We start from the raw sequence: 22,575 nt of genomic DNA, 5'->3' as shown, positions 1-22,575 counted from the left end.
TTTAATTAATTTCCATCTTTAGTTCCATCACATATGCATGGTAAATAAACGAATGGTAAATTCATTTTAAGGTACTACTCAATACACGTTGATTGTTGTTAAAAGCAACTGAATACAATGAATATAGCTACAGTTATCTCACCAACATACATATTACAACACAAGAGCCGTAAATACGTTGTATTCTGCATTACGCAATTCGTAAACCATTACTTTTCACGCATACACAGAGAAAAGTTAACTACAATAATAATAAACCTTTTTTCAAAGTTTGGTAAAAACCTAGCTTGGATTTTATTTAGCGTCACGTAAGCATAAAGCCATCCTGTAATTGTTGGATATTTGTTCTTTTAGAAAAATTACTATCTGGGAAGTAAGAAACATTCCTTTACCCAACTATTGTCCATTATCTAATGTAAATAAAGTAATTAAACACAAATAAAACCCACAAAAAATCATTTAATATATTACGCCGGTCAATACAAATGAACTGTACATTAAAAGTTCAGTAAAATTTGAAAATAAAAGTTCGTCTTCTTCATCCACAGTAAATTCCTTCAACAATTTGATGCATCCCGTTTTGTAAATTCCACCGTTAGCTCCTTGTATAATATATACATTACCGTGATACGTAAATATAATTTACGTTCAATACGATAGGCATGAAGCACTTCCATGATGAAAAAGTAGTCCAATTTCATCTTTCTGGCTATCCATCGTACGGCTTTTATCAACAAAACCAGAATCATTTGTACTAACGTCGCTACACGAATCGTTACCATGGAAATCATCATTAGCATAAATTCCGCTATCCTTGATATCGGCCTGGTCTTCAGACGATTGAGGATTTTCTTTCATGGTATTTAGCGACATGCGGCTTTGCATTGGAGATGACGTAAAGGAATCATCGTCATCGTAGATATCAGAGTATTCATAATCAGATGGATGATCATAACTCGAATTCTGATAATTAGAAAATGGATGACAACTTAGACCATCAAGTATTGTTTTTCCATTGGATACAGATTCGTGTGGTTTGTAAACGTTTTCTTTAGGAGACTCGTGTGAAGATAAAACGAGACATGGAATAGATGTACGAGTAATTTCCTTTGGTTTAGCGTTTACTATCTCGTCCATGACTGGAAAATTGACTTTGCAATAACCTGGAAACGTCTCGCTATATTCCAAAAGCTTCGAAAACTCGGGCAATGACCATCGCTTGTTCTTTACTTCAGCTTGTATTTGCTCTAAACCCATCTTTCTACGACGTTTGCGCGCATGAATACTCTCATCAGAGGAATAAAAAGACTCCTCCGAAGATTTATGATCACGAACTACACTGAAAACAGATAGATCCAATCTTTTTTCTATTTCATCTTGTAAGTCGTGTTCTTTTATTGCTGAACAAAATTGATCGTATGAATCACGAAGTTCAGGAAGCTCTGATAATAAAGGTCCGATGCTAAACCTAAACCCGGTAGCTGTATGCGGATCATAATAATGGCCTTCATTTGAATAATTATCATCAATTCTCCTTTTCTGGTTTAGTGTATTTGATTTGTCCTGAAGATTTCCTGAAGGATGATAAGATGGAATGATGGGAAATTCTTCATGAACTTGATCTTCAATGTCAGATTGTCTTCCTTTTTTCCTACCTGTTTTTTTAGTTCGAGATTCTTTCCCACGTTTCTGACTTTCCAGCATGAACGATGAAGCATTGGGAATAAATTTTACATCTTGTAGGTCACAAGAATCAAATTCACATTCAGAGCGATTACTTTGTGTCGCACTGTAAATAAATGAAACAAAAAAACATCAAAACGTACTCAAGAAGGATATTCATACATGATAATGAAAAATAATTGTTTGATTATGCATTGCCATTCAAGCAAGAGGAAATCTCAAGTCAAAATCTTTGCAGGTAATTGATCTATCGTTGCGTGGTTAAAATATAATGTTGAAAATATATTATATTTTATAAACAATATGCTATCACTCAATGAACAAACTATAAAATCCGTATTCTATAAAAAGACACTACGCATATAGTATTGAAAAATACAATATAAATATTTCTATGTCAACAAGTAATTATAAATTATTTTTAGGTTGACTTGAAGGTTTTGAAGACGAGAACCACAAAGCATGACATGATTTTTAATTTGGTATTCTACAACCATGTTGACTTTTGGAAAAACTTATGATGATGAACAATGTACAAACCAATGGTACAAACATAGCAGACTTTGTCTTAACTAATTATTGTTATCATTTCAATGGTAAACCACACTTAAAATCCACAACAACAAATTTATAAACATTCATGACGTGATATTCTGGAAGGAATCAGTTAAATGTTAGAACAAGAAACGACCTTACTTAAAAAAAATTAAAAATTTATACGTAAATGTGTTTCAACCATTCGACAATTTCTCGTGGTTCATTAATCAAAACTTGCGAATTTTATCTTGATTTAACATTGTCATCACACATATAGAACCTGTAAACATTTACACTAGCATTGATGGACCCAAATTCATTGTTAGAAACAAGTATTAACATACGTTTTTGATAATCTTACGCAAATAAATATTCATTGGTTTTTTATTCACCGTTGTATACGTAATTTTGTGTTCATGAAAAATATTCACTGTCAATATACTGTACTGAAGCTAGAGGGGTTCTTCCCACCTTATACGACACATGAACAATTACTTTCACAAATTCCTGCGTTAAACGGTCATATTATCGACTTATCGTTATGATTAACATTGTTAATCGTAGTAACATAATCCTCCTAGATCCTCAAATAGATCAAAATACATACACAGACAGTAAAGAAAAGTAAAATCGGCTGTTTCATCATTTTAACAACAACTGAACTGAGATAATATCGCTATGAGATTTCCGGGCAATTAATATAAAATTTACTTTTTGAAATTTGTAGGTAAAAAATGACAACAGTTATTTTCATTATTTACACTGTTTTTTTTAGCTTTTCAAAGTCCTCGCGAAACCATCGACACGACATTATTTTCCATTTTTTTACTACGAAGGCACAGCCGACACATATCCATTAAACTAATCGCTTGAGCCTTGTCTTCAGTAAACGGCTACTAGCTCAAAATAGTATATCTAAACATAAGATCGGAAAAATATAAACGGAAAAATGCTTCCCACAACACAGAATTCAAACAACACGGCAAATGATTTCTTAGATACACAAATCAATGAAGAAAATGTATAAACATGTATAAACATGTAGAAACCTTATTGTGCTGATGTTACCCATGTCGTTGAATATCAAGCCAATGGCATATAGCAATAACCCTCACTAAGCTCATAGAAACAGCGCTGTCCATAGAAAGCTGTTGATACATATAAGAAATCATCAAAATACAAGCTTCATCTCGAACAATCAGCCTACGCAACCGCCATATCCATTCGACAAATGCAATATGATCTCAGTCAGCTAACATCTGCTCAAAACCGCATGTGGTCGCACTGTCACAATTTATTCATTTGTAAACAAAAACTCCGAAATCAGTTGAAAATTTGAAATACGAACAATAAAATTGTATATTAACAAAAATTTACTGCTGTTCCGATACGAAATTTCAATATGTTACGAAAACAGTCGTCATTGGACAAATTGTTTACAATTTCCCTTGATTGTACAAATTTTCTTTGTTATTTTATCCATGATGCATGACAAAATATGTGAAACATAAAAATTCTTATCAGGAGAATTCTTATCGTTTCTAATTTCGTATTCTAATATCTAATATCTAATTTCATATTAAACTGTAAAACAACTCAGACCGGAGTGAAACGGAGAAAAAAATACAGAAGATTTTAAACCAACCTTTTTCTCAGCATCAACATTTTTTTTCTTTTTTTTATCTTTTTCTCAACTAAATAAAGATATTTTGGTTATAGCTAGGGATAAAACTTTCTGCAGTAAAAAGCTCATCTCAAAATGCAATTGTATCATACGTTTATCCAGTTGACAACCGTTAACAATTTCAGTCATATTTTGTTAGAAATGTTTAATATTTCAAAAGAATGTATGAAATTTTTTACCGTGTTAATAAGCAACAACACGATCATCATCATAAAATTCAGTCAACTGCTTCGAAAGCAATCATCATTTAGAAAAAAAATGCTAAGATGTATTGACATGCATATAAAATACAGTAATTATGAAAACTTGTCTCGACTACCTCTCCAAGATTTTGATTGTTTCTTCCATCTCATTCGACAGCAGCAGATAATCACCAAGAAAGCAACAGCCATCATTAACGATAAACTTATTGCTATTACTTTAAAAAAATTTTTATCTTCGTTGGTTGCCTCCGGTACCACAAATTCTAAACAAAGCCGAAAAAGATTACTTAATCACTTATCGAAAATACATTTATTCAATGTAAGCAATATATTTAGCAGAGATGAAATGCATTTACGTATCTACATTTTAATACACATGTATGAACAGCATTGAAAGAACCCATAGGTTTTTCTTCTGAACAAAACAGAAGATCGTTCAAGGTTAACCATATGCAACGTAATTTATATTTTGTTATAACAGTATAGAACTCTAAGTGGTGTATTGAATTCTTCATCAGTAACAATGTTAATAATCAACAGATGTATCCAGCCAATGTGGTCTCAATGGTTTCCTGGACCAGTAAGCAGAATCGATTGGGAAAATCTTAAAAATCAACAAAGAAAATCTGCATCACTTACGAAGGAGTAAACTAATTTACCTGTTTCCTCCTCTGACGCAATTGCTACGTTCGAAGGTTCACTAAGTATAAACGTATTACTGAAGGCAAACATTCGAAATTCAAGAGGTTTTTTGGGATGCAAGACGTCATGTTCTATTGATATGTGCCTTCTTTTCTTTTAACTCGTAGCTTCAACGACCTCCACTTTGCTGATGAATTTACCTGTCGATACTCAATGATAAAATAATAGACTTGAGGTCGGCCAGGTGTATGGTCATGTTGCCAAGATATTTTGTATCCATTTAATTTTCGCGTGCAAATGACTTCTCTGGGGGGCAATGGAGCTATAGTGAAAAGAAATGTATAATGAATGACTCTGTGCATTAAGTTTGTAAATTATTATACAATCAATAAAAATCATATGATCGTAAGCAGTTTAAATTTTAATGCTTGTTGTTGCAAGTGGCTAAGTCTGGGAAGCTTTTCTAGATTAGCTAGATTGACTCTCAGGTGATGGTAATATTTACTGCATAGTTTCATAATTAAAACATCTTGTAAAATATCAAAATTACCTGAATCTTTGCCGTAGCCTTCAAATAGGCGATTTTTAGAGCAAAATATTGGACTAAAGACTCCAGATCCCAGATTATTTAATCCCCTCATACTGAAGATATATGAATTCTGGTTGTCAATATCATCTATTTCATAGGATGTGACATGATCAGGAATATTTTTCATGATTTGCCAATGGTAATCATCTGTATTGGTCAACCTATACCATATCTCAAGAGTTTGAGGTGTACCGCCATTGTAGCCACTCTTCCATGATACTGCAACAGACTTGGAAACGTTTTTTACCATTGTGATGATGGGCGGGACAGGAGTTGCTGTACAAAAATAACTCAAATAAGCTGATGAAATGAGAAATATCATAGAGAAAGTTTTTGTGTAGTATAGGCTACTCACATTCAACAAGAACTTCAACTGTTGTTCGTGGTGCATATCTTAATGTTCCAATTTGGCATTCATATGTGCCACTATCTTCGATTCGAACATCGTGAATAGAAAAATGACTACCGCTGACCGTCGTCCGACTCTCCGGTAACGATTCATTTATTTTCCTCCAAATAATATGTGGGATTGTAGCGTTGCATATTAACATGAAAGTCCCGCCAAGTTTCACTGTCAACGTTTTTGGAGGTATTCTAGTAAATTTTGGTTTTGCTGAAGATAACAATAAAGTCAAACGTACAAGAGCTCAGTTATCAATAATTGAATGAACGGCAACACAACATTGAGAAACTTACCAGCAACAAGAACAAATGTCTCCGCTGAGTTCCCTGCACCAATCTCATTAAAAGGGGTACATTTATAAACACCTTCATTCTGCGAGCTAATCTTTCTTATAACAAGAGTTCCATTAAGATGTAGATTTGTACCAAATGATTTGAGAGGGTTTTTTCCATTCAAAGACCACTTTGTAGTGATTTTCGAGGGGTTTCCTTTTGAAGAGCAAGGTAAAAGGATATTGCGACCTTCTCTAGCAATGATTCGTCGCTTAATTAAGGTGATCATTGGTGGATCTAAAAGAACAAAAATATATGTTATGTTATCATAAGTGCAAATAACGTAGCTCATTCACAAGTGCAAAGTAGAAGAATAAGTTACGTATGGTATTGCCGAGAATGACAAATTGAAATGACTTATATCAAAATATTTTTCTGAAGGACTGGTGTAGTGTAATTATCATTTGATATTTGTGTTATTTTTGGATAACTTTTTAGGTTGAGTTTACGATACAATTAACGACCTTATGAATTATGAAGCAATATAAAATGAATATAAATATGTATTAGCAGAAATTTTAATGATGTAAGAGAGCGCTTGAGTTTACACTTTCATCAAATGAAATAAAAAATGAATATTAGTTTATAATATCAACATACATAAAACATCTAAGTGAATAATTTTTCCTTTGTAGATTTTGGGAAAAGTTTTGTCACCAAACGTCTTTGCGACACAATTGTATGTTCCTTTATCATCTTTTCTCACATTTCGAATGAACAACCCGCCCCAAATTAGAATGGAAAATCTTGAATCTTTTTGAAGATCTCTTTTATCTCTGGTCCACGTGTATTGAAGTAATTCGTCAGTTCCAGTCGAAATTTGACAAGCCAAAATTAAAGAACGATTAACGACGACATTCTTTATTATTGGATTGCCAACTTTGCTTTCTTCTCCATAAAACAAAAACAAATGTCTTCTGCTTACACAATTAAATAGCAGCATATTTCTACGAAAGAATCAACCAACAGCTAGGATACATTAATTTAAATACAGAAGATGAACTCAAACATATTTTAAAGCAAAAATAAGTCGAGTTTTAAGCCCTCTGTTGAATAATGCTTAAGTAGCTGAGCTAATATCACTCGCCCTTAGAAACAACTATGTACCAGAAATCATTAAGGTATGACTTGGCACCTGATGGAATGAGTGAATATACGTTATTCTTTTTGTAAAATAAGAATACATCCTTAAAGAACGAAAAAAATACATCAGGTAGATTTAATTCGAGTATCAAGCACTGATTTTGATAATTGAGGTCTGCATGTTAAAACAACTTGACCAGTTCAAGTATACACTAGGTTCGGGTAATTTAGCTTTAGGATGAATTTATCGCATAGTAAAATACCTGATGATGCAATGATAATCGTGAGTGAAAAGATAACAAGAAACATCATAAACATCCTCTTTACACACAAGAACGGAGACATGTTTAGAACCACTAAAAACACATGTCTTTTTGTAAAGGAAACACGAGTAAATATATTAATGTTCCAACTATGCTATTAGTTTGTGTATATTATTTAAATGATTTTTTCTTATGTCAAACAGCCAATCACAAACCTTTCCCCTAATCCTCCTTCGGTCTTTTGTGGGACGAACATCAAAATAGACATATTAGGTATTATACATAAAGTAAAAACATTGAAAAAAATGTTAAATTATAAGTTTTCAGCTACAGTAAATTGAAGGATACAGTAAATTATAAGTTTTCTGCTACAGTAATTTGAACGATATAGTGACGCGATACTCTTTCTTAAATTCACCCAATTTTTGTTTAGTGATCACTGGAATGGAACTAATGACAAACGAACAAAATAAAATGGGACAATATGCTACAAACGAGACGAAAACAAATTAAGGTCACCGGTCATCCCACGCTACCCTGTGACTTATTTGTGAAAAGCCTTAGTCTTTAAACCAAAAAGTCAAAAAGTAAACGAATTCTTTAACTACTTTCTTTAAGTATTTAAAATCCTCGCGTTTTTTTTAACACAAATCATAAGTTGGAAAATTGTAAAAAATAAATACATGTTTATTAATTCTGCATTTTACAACATTCAATAACTTTGAATGAAAGAAATACAATTAAAAAACACATGATGACAATTTGGGCCGAGTCCATCAAACTTTTTAGACATAGCGCATGCTTTACTTAGTAAAGTTCATATATATTGCAGAGAAACTAATATCAATTAAATTGAGCAAACGATATGAGCAATTACAAGAACTAAAATCTTGCAGCCTGAATGGGGTGGTTTAAATAGAGTTTTTAAGGCATTCTCTAGAAAAATCTAAACGTTCACAAGTACTACAAGCCACCAATAATTAACGAAAGAGTTTACTCGGTCGTATGAGGTTTCTCTACGTTTTCTCCGTTAGTTTTTGGATCATCTGCTACCTTTTACCGTCTACAAACATTTCCATAGATTCTGAATTCGTTATTTTGCCTTCTGTCGATGCATTTTCACTACTAATTTTCTCTGAGCGCTTTAAAACTCCTCCTTTATATTGCAAACTCGAATCAGTTTTATCGTAGTTTGCCGTATCCAAGCTTGAAACATTATCAATGATATCGTTGTGTTTGAGCAAATCGTTCGGTATCATTGAAGAAAGAGGCGAAACAAGGTCAGTAATATTCATAGACAAAACGGACGGCGCATTTTTGGAAACTCCAGGTGATTTTGTGGAGAATAAAATTTGCAAGCATTTGTTTAAGTATGGTATAAGTTCATTGCTCAAGACATGACAAAACCTTTTGAAGATGTCCTTCTCTTGCTCGTTCAAGGTACTGCTTTCCGTACTAAACAATCAAAGAAAAATTTTTATGAGACGTTTATTTAAGGACTTCATTCAATACAACAAAATGACGATAATACACTACCGATAAAATGACAAAGTTTCGGAGACAATACGACGAAGAGAATTTTCCACGCATTTCATGACAGACTGGGCAATGCCAAGAGGCGCACACAGACGAAGTTCATTTAAAGACGTTAAAACAACATTTGTGTAGGAGGCCAAAGGAGGATGTTCAAGTAACACAACTGGAGGAGACAAATTTTCCTTCAAAGAATTCAACTAAAACACAATGCAACCAAAATAAAATTACGTGACACTCATGACTTATGTAATGTATTTAAGAAGGTATGCATGTTTAACAAAAAAATAGGTACGAAAAGCGCACACAAGGGAAGCCTAAAATTACTAAGTATCGCAAAATACAAAATGACCAAGAATAATCATTCGAAAAGTAGACAAAAATATTACAACAAATGACTGGACAGATTTTGAAAACGCCGAAACTTCAATTGAAATACAAAAAATAAGCATTTGAAAAATTTTTCATTCTGAAATATCGAGAAGGATCAAGGATCATGAGGTTTTTTATTAACAGTAAAAAAGTACCAGTCATGTGATGGATATATTCATTCGTTTGAAATCAAACCTTATTTGGAGTTGAAGCCAGGATGGTCGCAGTTAAGGTGGCAGAAACAGATGCAAGTTCATATGCATTCATGGCCTCTTTGAAGCTATGGAAATAACATTCAGTACAGAATATAAAAACACGATCAAATAATTCTAGAAAGAAAAGTTTTAGAAAACTTTCCCAAGACATAAAATTCATGCGAAAAAGTTAAGAAAGCTGAATAGAGTTTGAAAAATACTGTCGCGTTAAGAATAAATGACGCTCTTTCTCTATCTGCATAAATCACTATTGTTCAGCTTCATATAAAATCAATTCGGTGTGCTTCCTTCATTACCTCTGAGTGGCAGCTTCAATGGTTGAAGATAAAGAGGACAACGCAGCATCTTGAAAAAGAGGCAACAATAACCCACGAAAATCGGCTCCAACTCGACTAAATGACAAGCCAAAGTACATGCATTGACCTAATAACGAATCCGATCGACTTCCCACACCTTTTTTAAGATCATCTTTTAAAGTGCATAAAAATGAAGATATCTATAAACGACGAGGAAAATATGTTTGTGAAAAACAACATAAAATATGACTGATGCATAAATACACCAAATTCATTTGTTTGATATTGATTTCGTGCAAGATACGTAAAAGTAAAATATCAATTGGATATTCTGTAGTTCATATTGTTAAGCTGTTTTTTCCAATGCATTTTTAAGTAAATATTTACTAGCCACCCACAGCTTGTCACCAGGGGCCTGTTGATTAGAAGCACGAAGCCTGGATAGCGTTAACCATTGGATAAATGCTCACATTTTCAAACTTGTAAAAAAAGTAATCTTGGAATCAAAAATTTTTTCAGTAAAATGCTCAGTGCAAGTTGTGTATTTCTCCTGTTTAAAAGGTTTTTTGAACTTTAAAAAAAATTTGCAGTCCAGTGGATGGCGCTATTCGGCATTCGTCCGATAATTATGTAAATGTTGCTAAAATTTTCTTCAAAAGTCGCAGATTGAAAACAAAATGATGATTTCCGTTACCAGTGGAAACCAGTACATAATGACTTTATGTGTAACCTCTAACCAACCTTTTGGACGATCCAAGCATTAAACAAACAACTGTTAGACAGCAAATCTTCATCTTCAACCGCAAGTAAACCCGGATCATCATCAGAGAATATTGCTCTGTATTGGGTAATTATGTCAAATAAATGTACACGGCTTGATTCAATGGTCTTTGTAATATGATGATAAGGATCATCATGGGGTATTGCAGAAAGAACATTGGATAACCAAGTATCTCTAGCCTGAAGAAATTTCATCCTTAATTCAGTTTCAGAGAACGCATCAAGTCTGCGCAGGTATCCAATGATTCGTAAACATTGTGGTAACTGTATGTTTGTTCTGAGCTGCTGTAGTAATTGCGTGAGCATCAATTGATTTGAACTATATACATCGTTAATAATGTTCTTCACGACTGCAATGTTTGAGAATCTCTTTTCCAATCTTTTAACGAAAGCTGATAATTCTAATGCTTCTTCGTAGTAGCCATTACGAACGCAGGTGTCCATTAGCTACAAACAATGATATTGACTATAAACAAGAGAATTTTGCATACCTTATACATACATTGCTCTATTTATGGATTTTGATTGCTCAAAATATCTCTTCCATCAAGCAATTAAGATACGATGTAAACTCAACAATCAACACAACAGCAAATCCGCAAAGCTAAAATTTCATCATCTTGAAAAACATGCAACAGAAATCAGAAGTTAATTTAGAGGCAACAATGTACCTGAGGAATTTCTAGTACTTCAAGTAACTGCGTGTGTCTACTAAGTATCAATGAATTGGAATAACGCCTAAAAACAAATAAATGCAATAATATCATAAACATTCAAACAGAAATCATTGAAGGAATTAAAATTACAATTTTGGCAAACAACAGTCGTGGACACTTTATGAAAAATTGGGGGGGGGCTCGTCCTCAAGGCATGAGATTTCTAGGAAGATCTGGTGGCATGTGTACCCGTATACTTTTAAAATTTGTCCAGAAATTTAATTTAAGTATTCCTACGTGCATAATCATGCACACACAAGGTCTTATGCCTCTGCTGATATGGGTACAGGAAAGAAATCTATCAAATAGTTATTATTTAAGACCATAGTTATGTTATATAAGTGTGATTTGAAGGATCTGTCACAAGATTTTTAATCTTTCAAAATTACTGGGGAGGCTATAGCCCTCCTTTATGTGTCCGTCACTGGCAAACATAATGTTCAGTTGATGAGCCATGGTAAACAATTATTGATTGTACCTAACATGATTATATGGCTTGATATTGTATTTTATTTAGAGTAATTACGTTTTTTTACAAAGCAAAGACAGTGTAATCTACTGAGACAATGTAGAGTATAATAGAGTTATCATAGGTACCTTAAATTTATTTCTTGACCCACATCTTGAAAATGTTTACACTTCTCATCAAATGAAGGAAGTGTGTTTAAAAGAGAATCTACTTGTGACTCAACACGAATAAACTAAAATAAATTCAAATAATCATTGAATAATAAATATAAAACAATCCACAAAAACAAAGTAAACAAGAAAAACATTGTGATTTGGTAAATAATCATCATAATTCTCTGTAAGAAAAAGCAATTATATTTCATACATCTTCAAATATTTCGCGGGAACAATCTGCAGTTTTGATAAATGTTTTATAATTATTAAATGCTAGATCCTGTGTTTCCTCCAAAAGATGAGATCTTTCTTCACATAATTTTTCTGGTTCAGACACTACAACAATATAACACTTATAATAAGAGTTGAAAAAATAATTTAAGGATGTGCACTCCTAATCAAACTACAGTAAAACAATGAAAAATATTCAATTCAAACTTATCAAAGGGAAGTTCAAAGTTAATTAAATTTATCATGAAGCAATGAAATACCAAGCTTGTCCAAGTTGGAAGAACTCAATTCAGTTAGATACAAAGTAAAATCAGGATTCTCTTTCCAGTTATCTGAAATAAATTATGCAATTAAGCTTAACATTTCAAGCTTTTGACTAATTTTAATAATTCTATTATCTAAATTGTAGTAATTGAAAACTTATATTGCTCTCAGTCTTTCACAAGTTATAATGCTTTTTCAAGTTTCTATTAAAAATATGACACATAACTAATGTATGGCGCTAAATGATCAAAATGATCATTTGTTGAATGATTTATTTGTTGTTATCATTCATGCCAACTTCTCAATCTAGTCCAAAATGGTGTAAAATTTTCAAGCTTGATCGTAAAGTTATTTATTGCTTTCAAATAAAATTATATACCTGGAATACTTTCTTCAAATATCGCTGAGAGCGTATTTTTGCCTCTATGAGGCAAAGAACGAGAGTTTTCATCTTCCTCCATTTCGGCCATATTGTGACGCGTAATAACGTGCGTGGCACTTACACTTCAAATACTTCGTTTAATACACAATTTAATGCATGCATGTTTGATTAATTTGCGACATTCAAAATTTAGACTTAGCTTGTTCCAGATCCTAGTTATCAACTTCATGCATTTTGCTATAGCTACAATAGTGTAGCAATTTCTGAAATCATTTGGTTTGACCTCGCTTTCATCGTGATAAATATAAAAAATTTATTTTCCCTGAACTTACCAAATTATTTTCGATTTTCGATTCGGCAACACAGAGCGTAGTTACTATTCATGAAAGAATGTAAACCAAGTTTTTGAAAGATAAACTTTTTTAAAATTTCTTTGAGGAGACCGTCTCGCTCAAAACCACTAATTAAAAACTACAACCAGCCAGACTTTATCAGGAAGGGAATTCGTACTTCAACATAGTTTTGTACTGACAACTCTGTACTGAAAAAAAGTTATTAACAAAAAGTCTGATAACATCCTTCCTATGCATGTGTGTACTAGCTGCACCATTTATATGAACGCACCACAGTGCTATCTAAAACTCTGGCTTGCAAGCAGCTAAAACGACATTACTTTGACCAGTGACTCCGGGGAAAATCCCAACTCAAGTTTTAGTTAAAGAAAATATTTAATTCAAAATATATACAAAGAGCCATCAGATGGACCAACATACTGAGTGAGTATTAATATGAAATCTACTAATGTCCAAACACCAAGACCACCAAAGCTAAATAACTTTGCAAGTCCTTCTTTCCAATATCCCAAGTAAAATCTGTCCACACCAAAGCCACCTAGTGTTAAGCTGCAAAGAAATTATAAATTTTAATAATGTCCCAAAGAAAGAGTAGAGATAACGTCTTATGTATTTTACCTCAACAATGCTGTGGTTGACCATCTGTGACCTGACGTCCAATTGCATAGCAGGACTTTACCAAATGTCCGATTTCCTGAAAAAAATAAAAATTTTGTCTAATTCGTGTAAACAGAACAAAAGCTTTCTTTTTTGAAGCAAATCTCACATACCAAGACACATTGTTTTGCTTGCTACTGTGCAGTTTGTGCTATAACGTCGTTTACTGGGGATTTCTGCAGCCTTAAAGTGATAAAAAACTAGCTGTTATAAATTGATCACTGAACTATTATTAAGCATATAAAAAACAATCACCAATTATAGAAACTAATTAACTTGAAGTAAAATTTTCTCCAGATTTCACGAATTGAACAAAAAATTCACTATAGTTAACCCAAACAAATTCATTTTTCTGATGAATCATTTAACTTCAATCACTTAAATTTCATAAGTTAAGCTTCAAAGAAATAGTTCCTAAAGTATAGCTTTAAGTGTCAACAATAAACTGATTATAAATACTGTTACAATTCAGATATGGGTAATTAATTATAGATCTAGCTTATTGATCAGTAATTGAACATTTGATCTTACTGATCACTAATCTGGCTTACTGATTGCAAATTTAGCATGCACAATTTGTTGTGTAATTCACAAGAAATCTCGGTCTGCAAAAAGTAACTATTGTTTTAGTGTCTGCATTTTTCATTTTGTATTTGTTCAACAATTCTCTTTCAGTAAAGACTATAAAACACATAATTTCGCACAGCTCATCTTTGCTCATTTCAATGATCAGTTTGACCAAACATTTGATTTTGCAGTAGTAACAAACTCATTTGGTTACAACTAAAGCCTTTCTACAAGCACATTATGCTATGTTGGGCTGTGTATTTGAGATTTAGATCCTGGAATTCATCAAGTCATTCATCATTTAATTATGACTTTTGCATAAGTAAAGAAAACTGATTCATGGAGGCCTGTAGTTTAAGTGAACAGTTGCACTTCAATATTAAATCTATGAAATATGGTGAGCATAAGAATAATTTGGCCAAAAAAACTTTATCAACGATATATGTACCTTACAATATATTTTAATATCACAACTGTACTCTGATGGTTCTGTTTGATAGCAATATCGACACTTCATTTTCTTAATGAAAGAATGTTCACCCTACAACATCAATACAAGTTTAATTTCATATATCAAGCTGCCACAGTTGGGAAAGTGGCAATGCTTACATTCAGTGTTTTGAAAAGACATGATACATATAAATTAATTGTGTGCGTAATCAAATATGGCAACATAAAATACACGCAAATTGTGCACCACATAATTAGAATGACATAAATTAATGACTTGAAATGCCATAGTTCAAAATAGCAACTCTATGTTTAATATTGTGCATGAAATATAGTACAATTATAGTGCAAAACATTAAATGAGAGTAAAGTTAACCTCACATCCCACACTGTCAGGGACAGTACAATTCACATTTGACTCTTCTCCATAAGTACAATTTTTACTTGAACAATTGAAGTGCTCAATCATAATCTCATCATCGCAGTTAACTTTAGCTGCTACAGCATACGAAAGATGTAATAATCCAACTAAAATACTTATATAAAGCAGCAAGCATTTTTGTCCTGTAGAAAAACAAAAATATTTATTCATTATTAATAACAATGCACCTAAGCAGGATCTCGATTCTTGGTATATTTCATTTTCTTCGTTATTTTTTCAAAGTGCTTCCAACTTCGAAGTTCGAACACTGACAAATGTGCCTGCGATCACTTAAGCTGTTGAGCAGCTGCATTAGTCTGGCATTAGCAGGTCTTCCTACTAACGCATAACACCGAAAAAGTAGCGATCTAAACTCGAAAATGTTTAGTGGCATTACTGGCATATTACCAAAATCATGGCAAATTTATTTATCAAAAAGTTTTATTACATTAAATTTTTCTCAAAAAATTCAATTAAAATGATAACAGTGGACTCAGTCAAGTCTGCTCGCTTTGTCTCTCTGTAGCCAGCTCTAGGCCCACCCCTCCCCAGTGAAAATAAAATAGCCTTTTCTCTGACATCTCTGTTGTAACTTATTAATATTAGTCAATATAATTTTTACTTATCATTTTATAATAATATTATGGAGCAATCCATGAAAAATTTGAATATGAAAGATTCAGAATATGGTTATGTACATGCTGTTTCTGGACCAGGTAAAGATTTTTTTCTCAAATCTTTCGATTTCTTATTACACAACTCTTATGACTTCAGTTGAGTGATTTCTAACTACGGTCTTGTGACCTGAAGGCTGAAAGGAAAATTTTCCTACTTTATTGACTTTTAGCAAAAATATTTTCACGAAAGAGCGAAACGTTTAGTTCAATTTAAATGTTTATTTAGTTGTTACAGCAAATTATATGAGTGGCTCAGCTATGTATGAATTGGTAAGTACAAATTACCATATTTCATATATTCAATAATTGTTGGTTTTTCTTTTTAATGAATAATCTATATCATTATTGTAACTGCATTTTATGAATTGCTTCTATCTATTTTGTACTAAGTTTGTGTTGAATATGAATGAAGGTAGAACCCTTTCAAAGCACATGATTTTCATTTTTCCTTGAATTGCTTAGATTTTACATTTAAGTAATAATCATGCAAATAATCACACTAGTTGTGAGCTCAGCAACTTTTTTTATCATATCATAAACATTTAATGTAATAGTACGATATATTCTCTTACTTTCTTATTTGTTACATTAATATAGGTTTGGGTTTTTAATGTAGGATGTTGGTTTGGCTTCTTACTCATGTTTTATGCTAACAATATTCTCGAAAAACGTAGATCTTTTTCTTAACTATTATGTTCAAATTTTTTTTATGAAATCACAAAAAAAAGATTTTTTCTTAAAACATAAGCATTTAACAAGTATTTAAAAGATTAACGTTAAAGTCCTCATTTTTCTCAATTTTCATATTGGTTTAAGAGATATCAACTGAACACTCTAAACTTTTTTCCAGTTTTTTGATGGCTTAGAAGTAACATAACCTTTTTATTTTTTAAGGTACGTGTTGGTCACAGTCAACTTGTTGGAGAAATCATTAGATTAGAAGGAGACTTTGCCACCATTCAAGTTTATGAGGAAACATGTATCTTTTTATTCATCTATTGATGATTTATCCTTGATCATTAAATTTAAAGTTCATTGACTAGTAAGCATTAAATAATTCCTTTTTTAAGCTAAGGTAATGAAGGAACCGTCTCCTCAGCATGCCTTAATTAACATTCAAATGATTATTCTTAATGATGTACATAGCTGGTGTTTCTGTTGGTGACCCAGTCTTAAGAACTGGTAAACCACTATCTGTTGAGCTTGGTCCAGGTAATTTTTTATACTATAACATAAAATAATAGACATCTTCTAACAAGTGTATATAGAATATTTTGAAATAACTTGCAACCTTTTCTATATTTCTAGGAATTTTGGGTAGTATCTTTGATGGTATCCAGCGACCGCTGAAGGCAAATATATTTTAAACTATCTAAATCCTGAGTTGATGAATGATAAAATTTACATTTGAATTTCTTTGTTTTAATCTTCACTTTTTTTAATAATAGGACATTAATGAGTTAACAGAAAGCATTTACATTCCACGTGGTGTAAATTTAAACAGTTTAAGCAGAACTGCTCTGTGGGATTTTGAGCCTACAGATTTTAAGGTTTGCAGTTTTCACTATGTAGTTATGTCATGTAAAATCTTTTCAAAAGTTGTGATTTTTGTTATAAAGGTTGGGGATCATATTACTGGGGGGGATATTTATGGTGTTGTTCAGGAGAACTCGTTACTTAAACACCACATTATGCTGCATCCTAAAGACAGAGGTACCATTTCATTCATCGCAGAACCTGGAAGTTATACTCTTAATGTATGTTCTTTGTTGATTTGAAATGACATGTGTTTCTTATCGATATATATAGAAGGCAAAATTTCATACATCAAAAGTACATGATTATCATGTTTTTCTAGGATGTTGTGTTGAAAACTAAGTTTGATGGAGAAGAAAAAGAACATACCATGTTGCAGGTTTGGCCATAATTATTTTTTATTTTGAGTCACGTAGTTTGAGAAATTTTCAAAGTATCTTCAAAGAAGTCAAAGATCGAGAAAACACTTTAATGATTTGAACTACTACGTATTTTCAAGGTCTGGCCAGTACGTCAAATGCGTCCAGTTGTTGAAAAGTTAGCGGCAAATTATCCTTTGCTCACAGGTCAACGTGTTCTTGATTCACTTTTCCCGTAAGTCAGCTTCTTAAGATGTCATATGACTATGAATCTAGAAAATTGCATATTTTTACCACGCATATTCGTTATACTTGTTTTAGATGTGTGCAAGGTGGAACTACCGCCATCCCTGGCGCTTTTGGTTGTGGAAAAACAGTTATTTCTCAATCTTTATCAAAATATTCCAATTCTGACGTCATTATTTACGTTGGTTGTGGAGAGAGAGGCAATGAGATGTCTGAAGTCCTTCGTGATTTCCCAGAGGTAATTTAATCATTGACGTAAATTTTCTAGTAATTTTTTAGTAGGTTTATGAGAAAGCATAAAAGAATTTTGAAATTAACACTCGAACTTTTTTTCAAGTTTTCAAGTTTTCTTTCAACTTTGTATTGTTTGAAAGCGGACTATGATCGTTTCATGTTTGTATGACTGCACTAACCTAAACGATGGATCTACATCTACATAGCTATAATCTTTGTATTTTATTGTTGTGTCCTCTTTTCATTTACTATCATTTGCTAAAGAGCACCACACTTCAGTTGCCATAATTATTCACTTGCCATAATTATTCAAACTTATGTTTTTTTATTGTGATGTGTTTGCAACCGTAGCTAACAGTTGAGATCGGTGGAGTGGTTGAATCAATCATGAAGAGAACAACATTGGTCGCTAACACATCAAACATGCCTGTAGCCGCACGTGAAGCCTCTATATACACCGGTTGGTATAAACGAAATTTATCTTCTTTGTGATTTCGGAAATTCAGTTTTTATGTTCCGAGTTTCTGTACTGTCACAGATTTAGGCAAAGGTTCTTTGATACAATATTCACACACTTAAGTTTTTGTATATTTCATTGAAATCAAGAGCGAATTTCATGATGGTTGTTTAATCATTAACTTACAACCTTACTTCTGTGTCATTCTGTTGTGTTGTATAGACATTCAGTACTGAGCAGAGTCGTTCTTCCGTTGACAATCTATCATCAGCAAGATTTTATTTTTATGATACCCATTTTATATCTCTTACGTAGTAATACGTACCTTTTTGTAGAAAGTTAGCATAGATTAGCAGTGTTTGCAAAGTTCGTACAAAGTATAGATTTTTAGCGCGTTGGATTTTATTGGCTTTCTAATTTTTGATATGATTTTCAGAAAGTCAATATAATGAACCAGCTATATAATTTAAGAAAAATATGCGACTGTATATCTAATTTATTTTAGGTATTACGTTAGCTGAATACTTTAGAGATATGGGTTATAATGTCAGTATGATGGCTGATTCTACATCTCGATGGGCAGAAGCTTTGCGTGAAATTTCTGGACGTTTAGCTGAAATGCCTGCAGGTTCGTGTGGATGAAGCAAAAATATTGGCATTCGTGATGTAGAGAATTTATTACTACTTTTTGATGTTTTCACAGACAGTGGCTACCCGGCATATCTTGGCGCACGTCTAGCTTCATTTTATGAACGTGCAGGAAAGGTGACATGTGTTGGTAATCCAGAGAGGGAAGGAAGTGTAACAATTGTAGGTGCAGTGTCTCCTCCCGGTGGCGATTTCTCTGATCCTGTTACTTCTGCTACTCTCGGCATCGTGCAGGTAAATGTTTTCTTGCTGTGCTACGGATATTATTCTGTCTTGTCTAATCACTTTCGTATAACGTTTTTTTCTAAAGGTATTCTGGGGTTTGGATAAAAAGCTAGCTCAGAGAAAACATTTCCCATCAATCAACTGGTTGATTAGCTACAGCAAATATTTACGGGCATTGGACGACTTCTACGAAAAGAATTATCCTGAATTTATTGCGCTGCGTGCGAAGGTGATGACTGTAACTTTCAGTGATGTGATCTTTTCATAAAGTTAACGCACTTAATGGAAGATGAAGAAACGGACTTTTTTTCCTTTATAGATAAAAGAAATTCTTCAGGAAGAAGAAGATTTATCTGAAATTGTTCAACTTGTTGGAAAGGTTGGTAAACGCATTTATCTGTTTGTGACTGTATCCCTTGGTAAATTCTGTATGTCAACCATAGTGTCAGTCGACCTCGCAAGCAATGCAGCTCTTATGAGTTTAGTCTTACCTAGACATCTTTTTTTCCTCTTCTGTTTACTATAACTGGTCATGACAATGTGTGTGAATTTTTTAATATTGTTTGTGTTAACTATGACAGGGTTCCCTGGCGAAATCAGAATTTACTTAAATTGATGAAAATGAACATTTTCAGAATTACTTATTTAGTCATGTAAATTCTTCCCATGGTAGGGTTCTTTGGCAGAATCGGATAAAATAACTCTAGAAGTTGCCAAACTGATCAAAGATGATTTTCTCCAACAAAACGGTTACACGCCTTACGATCGCTTTTGTCCATTTTATAAAACGGTTGGCATGCTTAGCAATATCATAGCGTTCTACGAGATGGCCCGACATTCTGTTGAATCGACTGCGCATGCGGATAACAAGATAACATGGAGTATAATCAAGGAGAACATGGGGGAAATTTTGTACGCCCTGAGTAGTATGAAGTTTAAGGTAAATTACGTGTTTTCGTATGAAAATATTTTTTTCATCAATCGTTTCCTAAACATGAAAACTCGTTTGGTGCTTCTCTTTGTTTGATCTGATAAATTTATAGTTTATATTGTGCCCTACCACCACGTGTGGCATAATTTCAGGGGTGGGGGATATTATATGGTTTGTCATGTTACAGGTAAAGTCACATGTCAAGTCACATGTCATGTCACATGTCAAATTATATCGTGTCTCGTCTGAAGTCATGTCAAATTGCGAAATTTGTTCTGGCGACATTTTCCCCATTGCACATGATTAATCTGTTTTTGTAAAATAAAATAATCCAAGGTTATTTTAATCCTGTCTTCAATGTACATTTCAGGATCCAGTGAAAGATGGCGAGCCGAAAATCAAGTCTGATTTTAACGAGTTATTAGATCAAATGCAACAAAGTTTTCGATCACTGGAGGACTAAACGCCTGAAAAATGTGTTCCACTGGTTTTTTGTAAAAATCGTTGAAAAGATGCACCGACCAGTTTCACGCCATAATTTAAATAACAATTTTACAAATGTAATGAACTCGTGATAATATTACAACGAATGATTCTGAAATATGAAATTCTTCACTGCAAAAGGCTGTAATGTCCGTCATTGCAGAACCTGTCTCCACTTAGTTTAACTTCAATGTCTTTAAAAATTTTGAATTTTAAAAATTTCAAGTCCTTATAAAAAACTAGACATTGTGGTTGAAGTGTCCTCTCGAACAAAAAAGTTCACAAACATAAAATGGCGTTAATACACATGCGAGGCAACTTAGGCTTCATGAGAAGTGAGTTGATTCAGCTGTTGAAAGGTATTCGCCCAATGACTAAGTTACATAAAATAACATAAAATAGTCGTGACTAATGGTTACGACAGGCAAATTTATCAAAATTCCTCATAACTGCCATTATACAACATTACACTAAGTATAAAAAGGTATTACCACTAAATGAAACTTCCACTATAGCAAGATATGATTTTTACCAAAGACCTTTGTCCTACTGTTCTAGGAAGTGGGCATACCTATATTGACACTGAAGATGACTACCGCTAAAGTTGTCGAAACGTCAGTCTACATCAATCCTAACAGTCCTTCTCAGGACTCTACTAACCTGGACGATCTTCATCCACAATAATGTTACGATACTCCCGGGTTCAAACCATTTACTTTATAGCTATATCCATCGGCACAGTCAATAAATCCTGGTGGTCATGCCTATTACCTTCACTTTTTATTGACAATGTATTATGAATATTGTTTCATTGTTACAAAGTTTCTCTAAAACAATTAATGTAATGTGAGCTTGACCTGTATGTCATACGAATAGACATGTTTAAGAACAGCGGTTTCCTGTAAAGTTGCTTGTTTAAGTTATTTTCCCTGTGCTGGTCTATCAATAATAAAAAACACTTTAAAGGGGCCACAACGTCAAGATGGACATTTTTATGTTCAGTACAAACAGTAAACCCGTAATCATGCCTTGTCGGTTGATCAAGCCAAATTGATTATACATTACTGCCCTCCCGGGCCTGTAACTCCGGCCATAGTCAAGTCTATTTGTTGATTATTCGGAAATGGCGTTTCAATTTTTGATATCATTGGTACTGAAATAGTTGATGTCCAAAAAACAGCCCTGATGCTCCGCGAAAATTGCGCTAATACTGAAGGATCTTGATAACTGTGGCAATAACATAATAATTTTATTTTATCTTGAAAAGAAAACTAGGAAATTCTTTACACTAATTTGTGTTCCACGCATGCCAATGTTTGACAGCCAGGGCTTGAGAGAATACTTTTACAATTAACACGAATTAAGCACATGGTAATCACATGATGGTCATGAAAAGGAACTTCAACCATAATTAACAATTATCGGATGAAGTTGAACTTATGATATCAAGAATTATTCAGAGCGACGTCAATGTTATCTTGCCGAAGCAAATTTTATTC

General features: G+C 33.0%; 5 protein-coding genes across 11 annotated transcripts; 1 reads left to right on the top strand and 4 right to left on the bottom strand.

The window, feature by feature from the left end:
- Positions 1-439: 439 nt before the first annotated feature.
- Positions 440-3,504, bottom strand: LOC124446302. Of its 6 annotated transcripts, XM_046997149.1 has the most exons (4): positions 3,270-3,502; positions 2,982-3,135; positions 1,656-1,789; positions 440-1,574 (listed from the first exon to the last, which is right to left on the bottom strand). In XM_046997149.1, the coding sequence occupies exons 2-4, from the start codon at positions 3,029-3,031 to the stop codon at positions 649-651; spliced, it is 1,110 nt and encodes a 369-aa protein (XP_046853105.1). In that variant the 5' UTR covers positions 3,032-3,135; positions 3,270-3,502; the 3' UTR covers positions 440-648. The 6 variants fall into 6 exon arrangements, with proteins under 6 accessions (XP_046853105.1, XP_046853100.1, XP_046853101.1 ...); XM_046997144.1 differs by having other exon boundaries at positions 440-1,789; positions 3,270-3,504; XM_046997145.1 differs by having other exon boundaries at positions 440-1,789; positions 2,982-3,116; positions 3,270-3,504.
- A 1,496-nt stretch (positions 3,505-5,000) lies between these two features.
- Positions 5,001-7,016, bottom strand: LOC124445180 (protein turtle homolog A-like; the record flags this gene model as incomplete). The annotated part of the gene is made up of 5 exons (XM_046995887.1): positions 6,731-7,016; positions 6,035-6,310; positions 5,694-5,951; positions 5,300-5,614; positions 5,001-5,071 (listed from the first exon to the last, which is right to left on the bottom strand). Coding segments are annotated over exons 1-5 (1,206 nt in total), but the record flags the coding sequence as incomplete, so codon positions are not given.
- A 1,072-nt stretch (positions 7,017-8,088) lies between these two features.
- LOC124446855 (conserved oligomeric Golgi complex subunit 8-like) lies at positions 8,089-12,950 on the bottom strand. The gene is made up of 10 exons (XM_046997733.1): positions 12,830-12,950; positions 12,447-12,518; positions 12,167-12,291; positions 11,929-12,032; positions 11,287-11,353; positions 10,577-11,062; positions 9,836-10,035; positions 9,520-9,604; positions 8,956-9,152; positions 8,089-8,874 (listed from the first exon to the last, which is right to left on the bottom strand). The coding sequence occupies exons 1-10, from the start codon at positions 12,918-12,920 to the stop codon at positions 8,469-8,471; spliced, it is 1,833 nt and encodes a 610-aa protein (XP_046853689.1). The 5' UTR covers positions 12,921-12,950; the 3' UTR covers positions 8,089-8,468.
- Positions 12,951-13,541: 591 nt separating this feature from the next.
- Positions 13,542-15,544, bottom strand: LOC124446118 (TM2 domain-containing protein 3-like). 2 transcript variants are annotated; one of them, XM_046996932.1, is made up of 5 exons: positions 15,236-15,544; positions 14,858-14,950; positions 13,956-14,025; positions 13,804-13,879; positions 13,542-13,734 (listed from the first exon to the last, which is right to left on the bottom strand). In XM_046996932.1, exons 1-5 carry the CDS (start codon positions 15,449-15,451, stop codon positions 13,566-13,568), a joined length of 624 nt encoding a protein of 207 aa, XP_046852888.1. In that variant the 5' UTR covers positions 15,452-15,544; the 3' UTR covers positions 13,542-13,565. The 2 variants fall into 2 exon arrangements, with proteins under 2 accessions (XP_046852888.1, XP_046852889.1); XM_046996933.1 differs by having other exon boundaries at positions 15,469-15,531.
- Positions 15,545-15,861: 317 nt separating this feature from the next.
- Positions 15,862-21,216, top strand: LOC124446515 (V-type proton ATPase catalytic subunit A-like). The gene is made up of 17 exons (XM_046997354.1): positions 15,862-15,996; positions 16,184-16,227; positions 16,852-16,936; positions 17,104-17,169; positions 17,266-17,309; positions 17,406-17,507; positions 17,577-17,714; positions 17,816-17,872; positions 17,993-18,087; positions 18,174-18,336; positions 18,684-18,792; positions 19,295-19,417; positions 19,493-19,671; positions 19,748-19,891; positions 19,982-20,041; positions 20,336-20,602; positions 20,964-21,216. The coding sequence occupies exons 1-17, from the start codon at positions 15,924-15,926 to the stop codon at positions 21,054-21,056; spliced, it is 1,842 nt and encodes a 613-aa protein (XP_046853310.1). The 5' UTR covers positions 15,862-15,923; the 3' UTR covers positions 21,057-21,216.
- The last annotated feature ends 1,359 nt before the right edge of the window (positions 21,217-22,575 follow it).

The sequence above is a fragment of the Xenia sp. Carnegie-2017 genome, unplaced genomic scaffold (genome assembly GCF_021976095.1).
Source record: "Xenia sp. Carnegie-2017 unplaced genomic scaffold, XeniaSp_v1 HiC_scaffold_22, whole genome shotgun sequence".
Lineage (NCBI taxonomy): Eukaryota > Metazoa > Cnidaria > Anthozoa > Malacalcyonacea > Xeniidae > Xenia > Xenia sp. Carnegie-2017.
The sequence above is the reverse complement of the archived record's forward strand: the minus strand, read 5'-3'. Positions and strand labels throughout refer to the sequence as shown.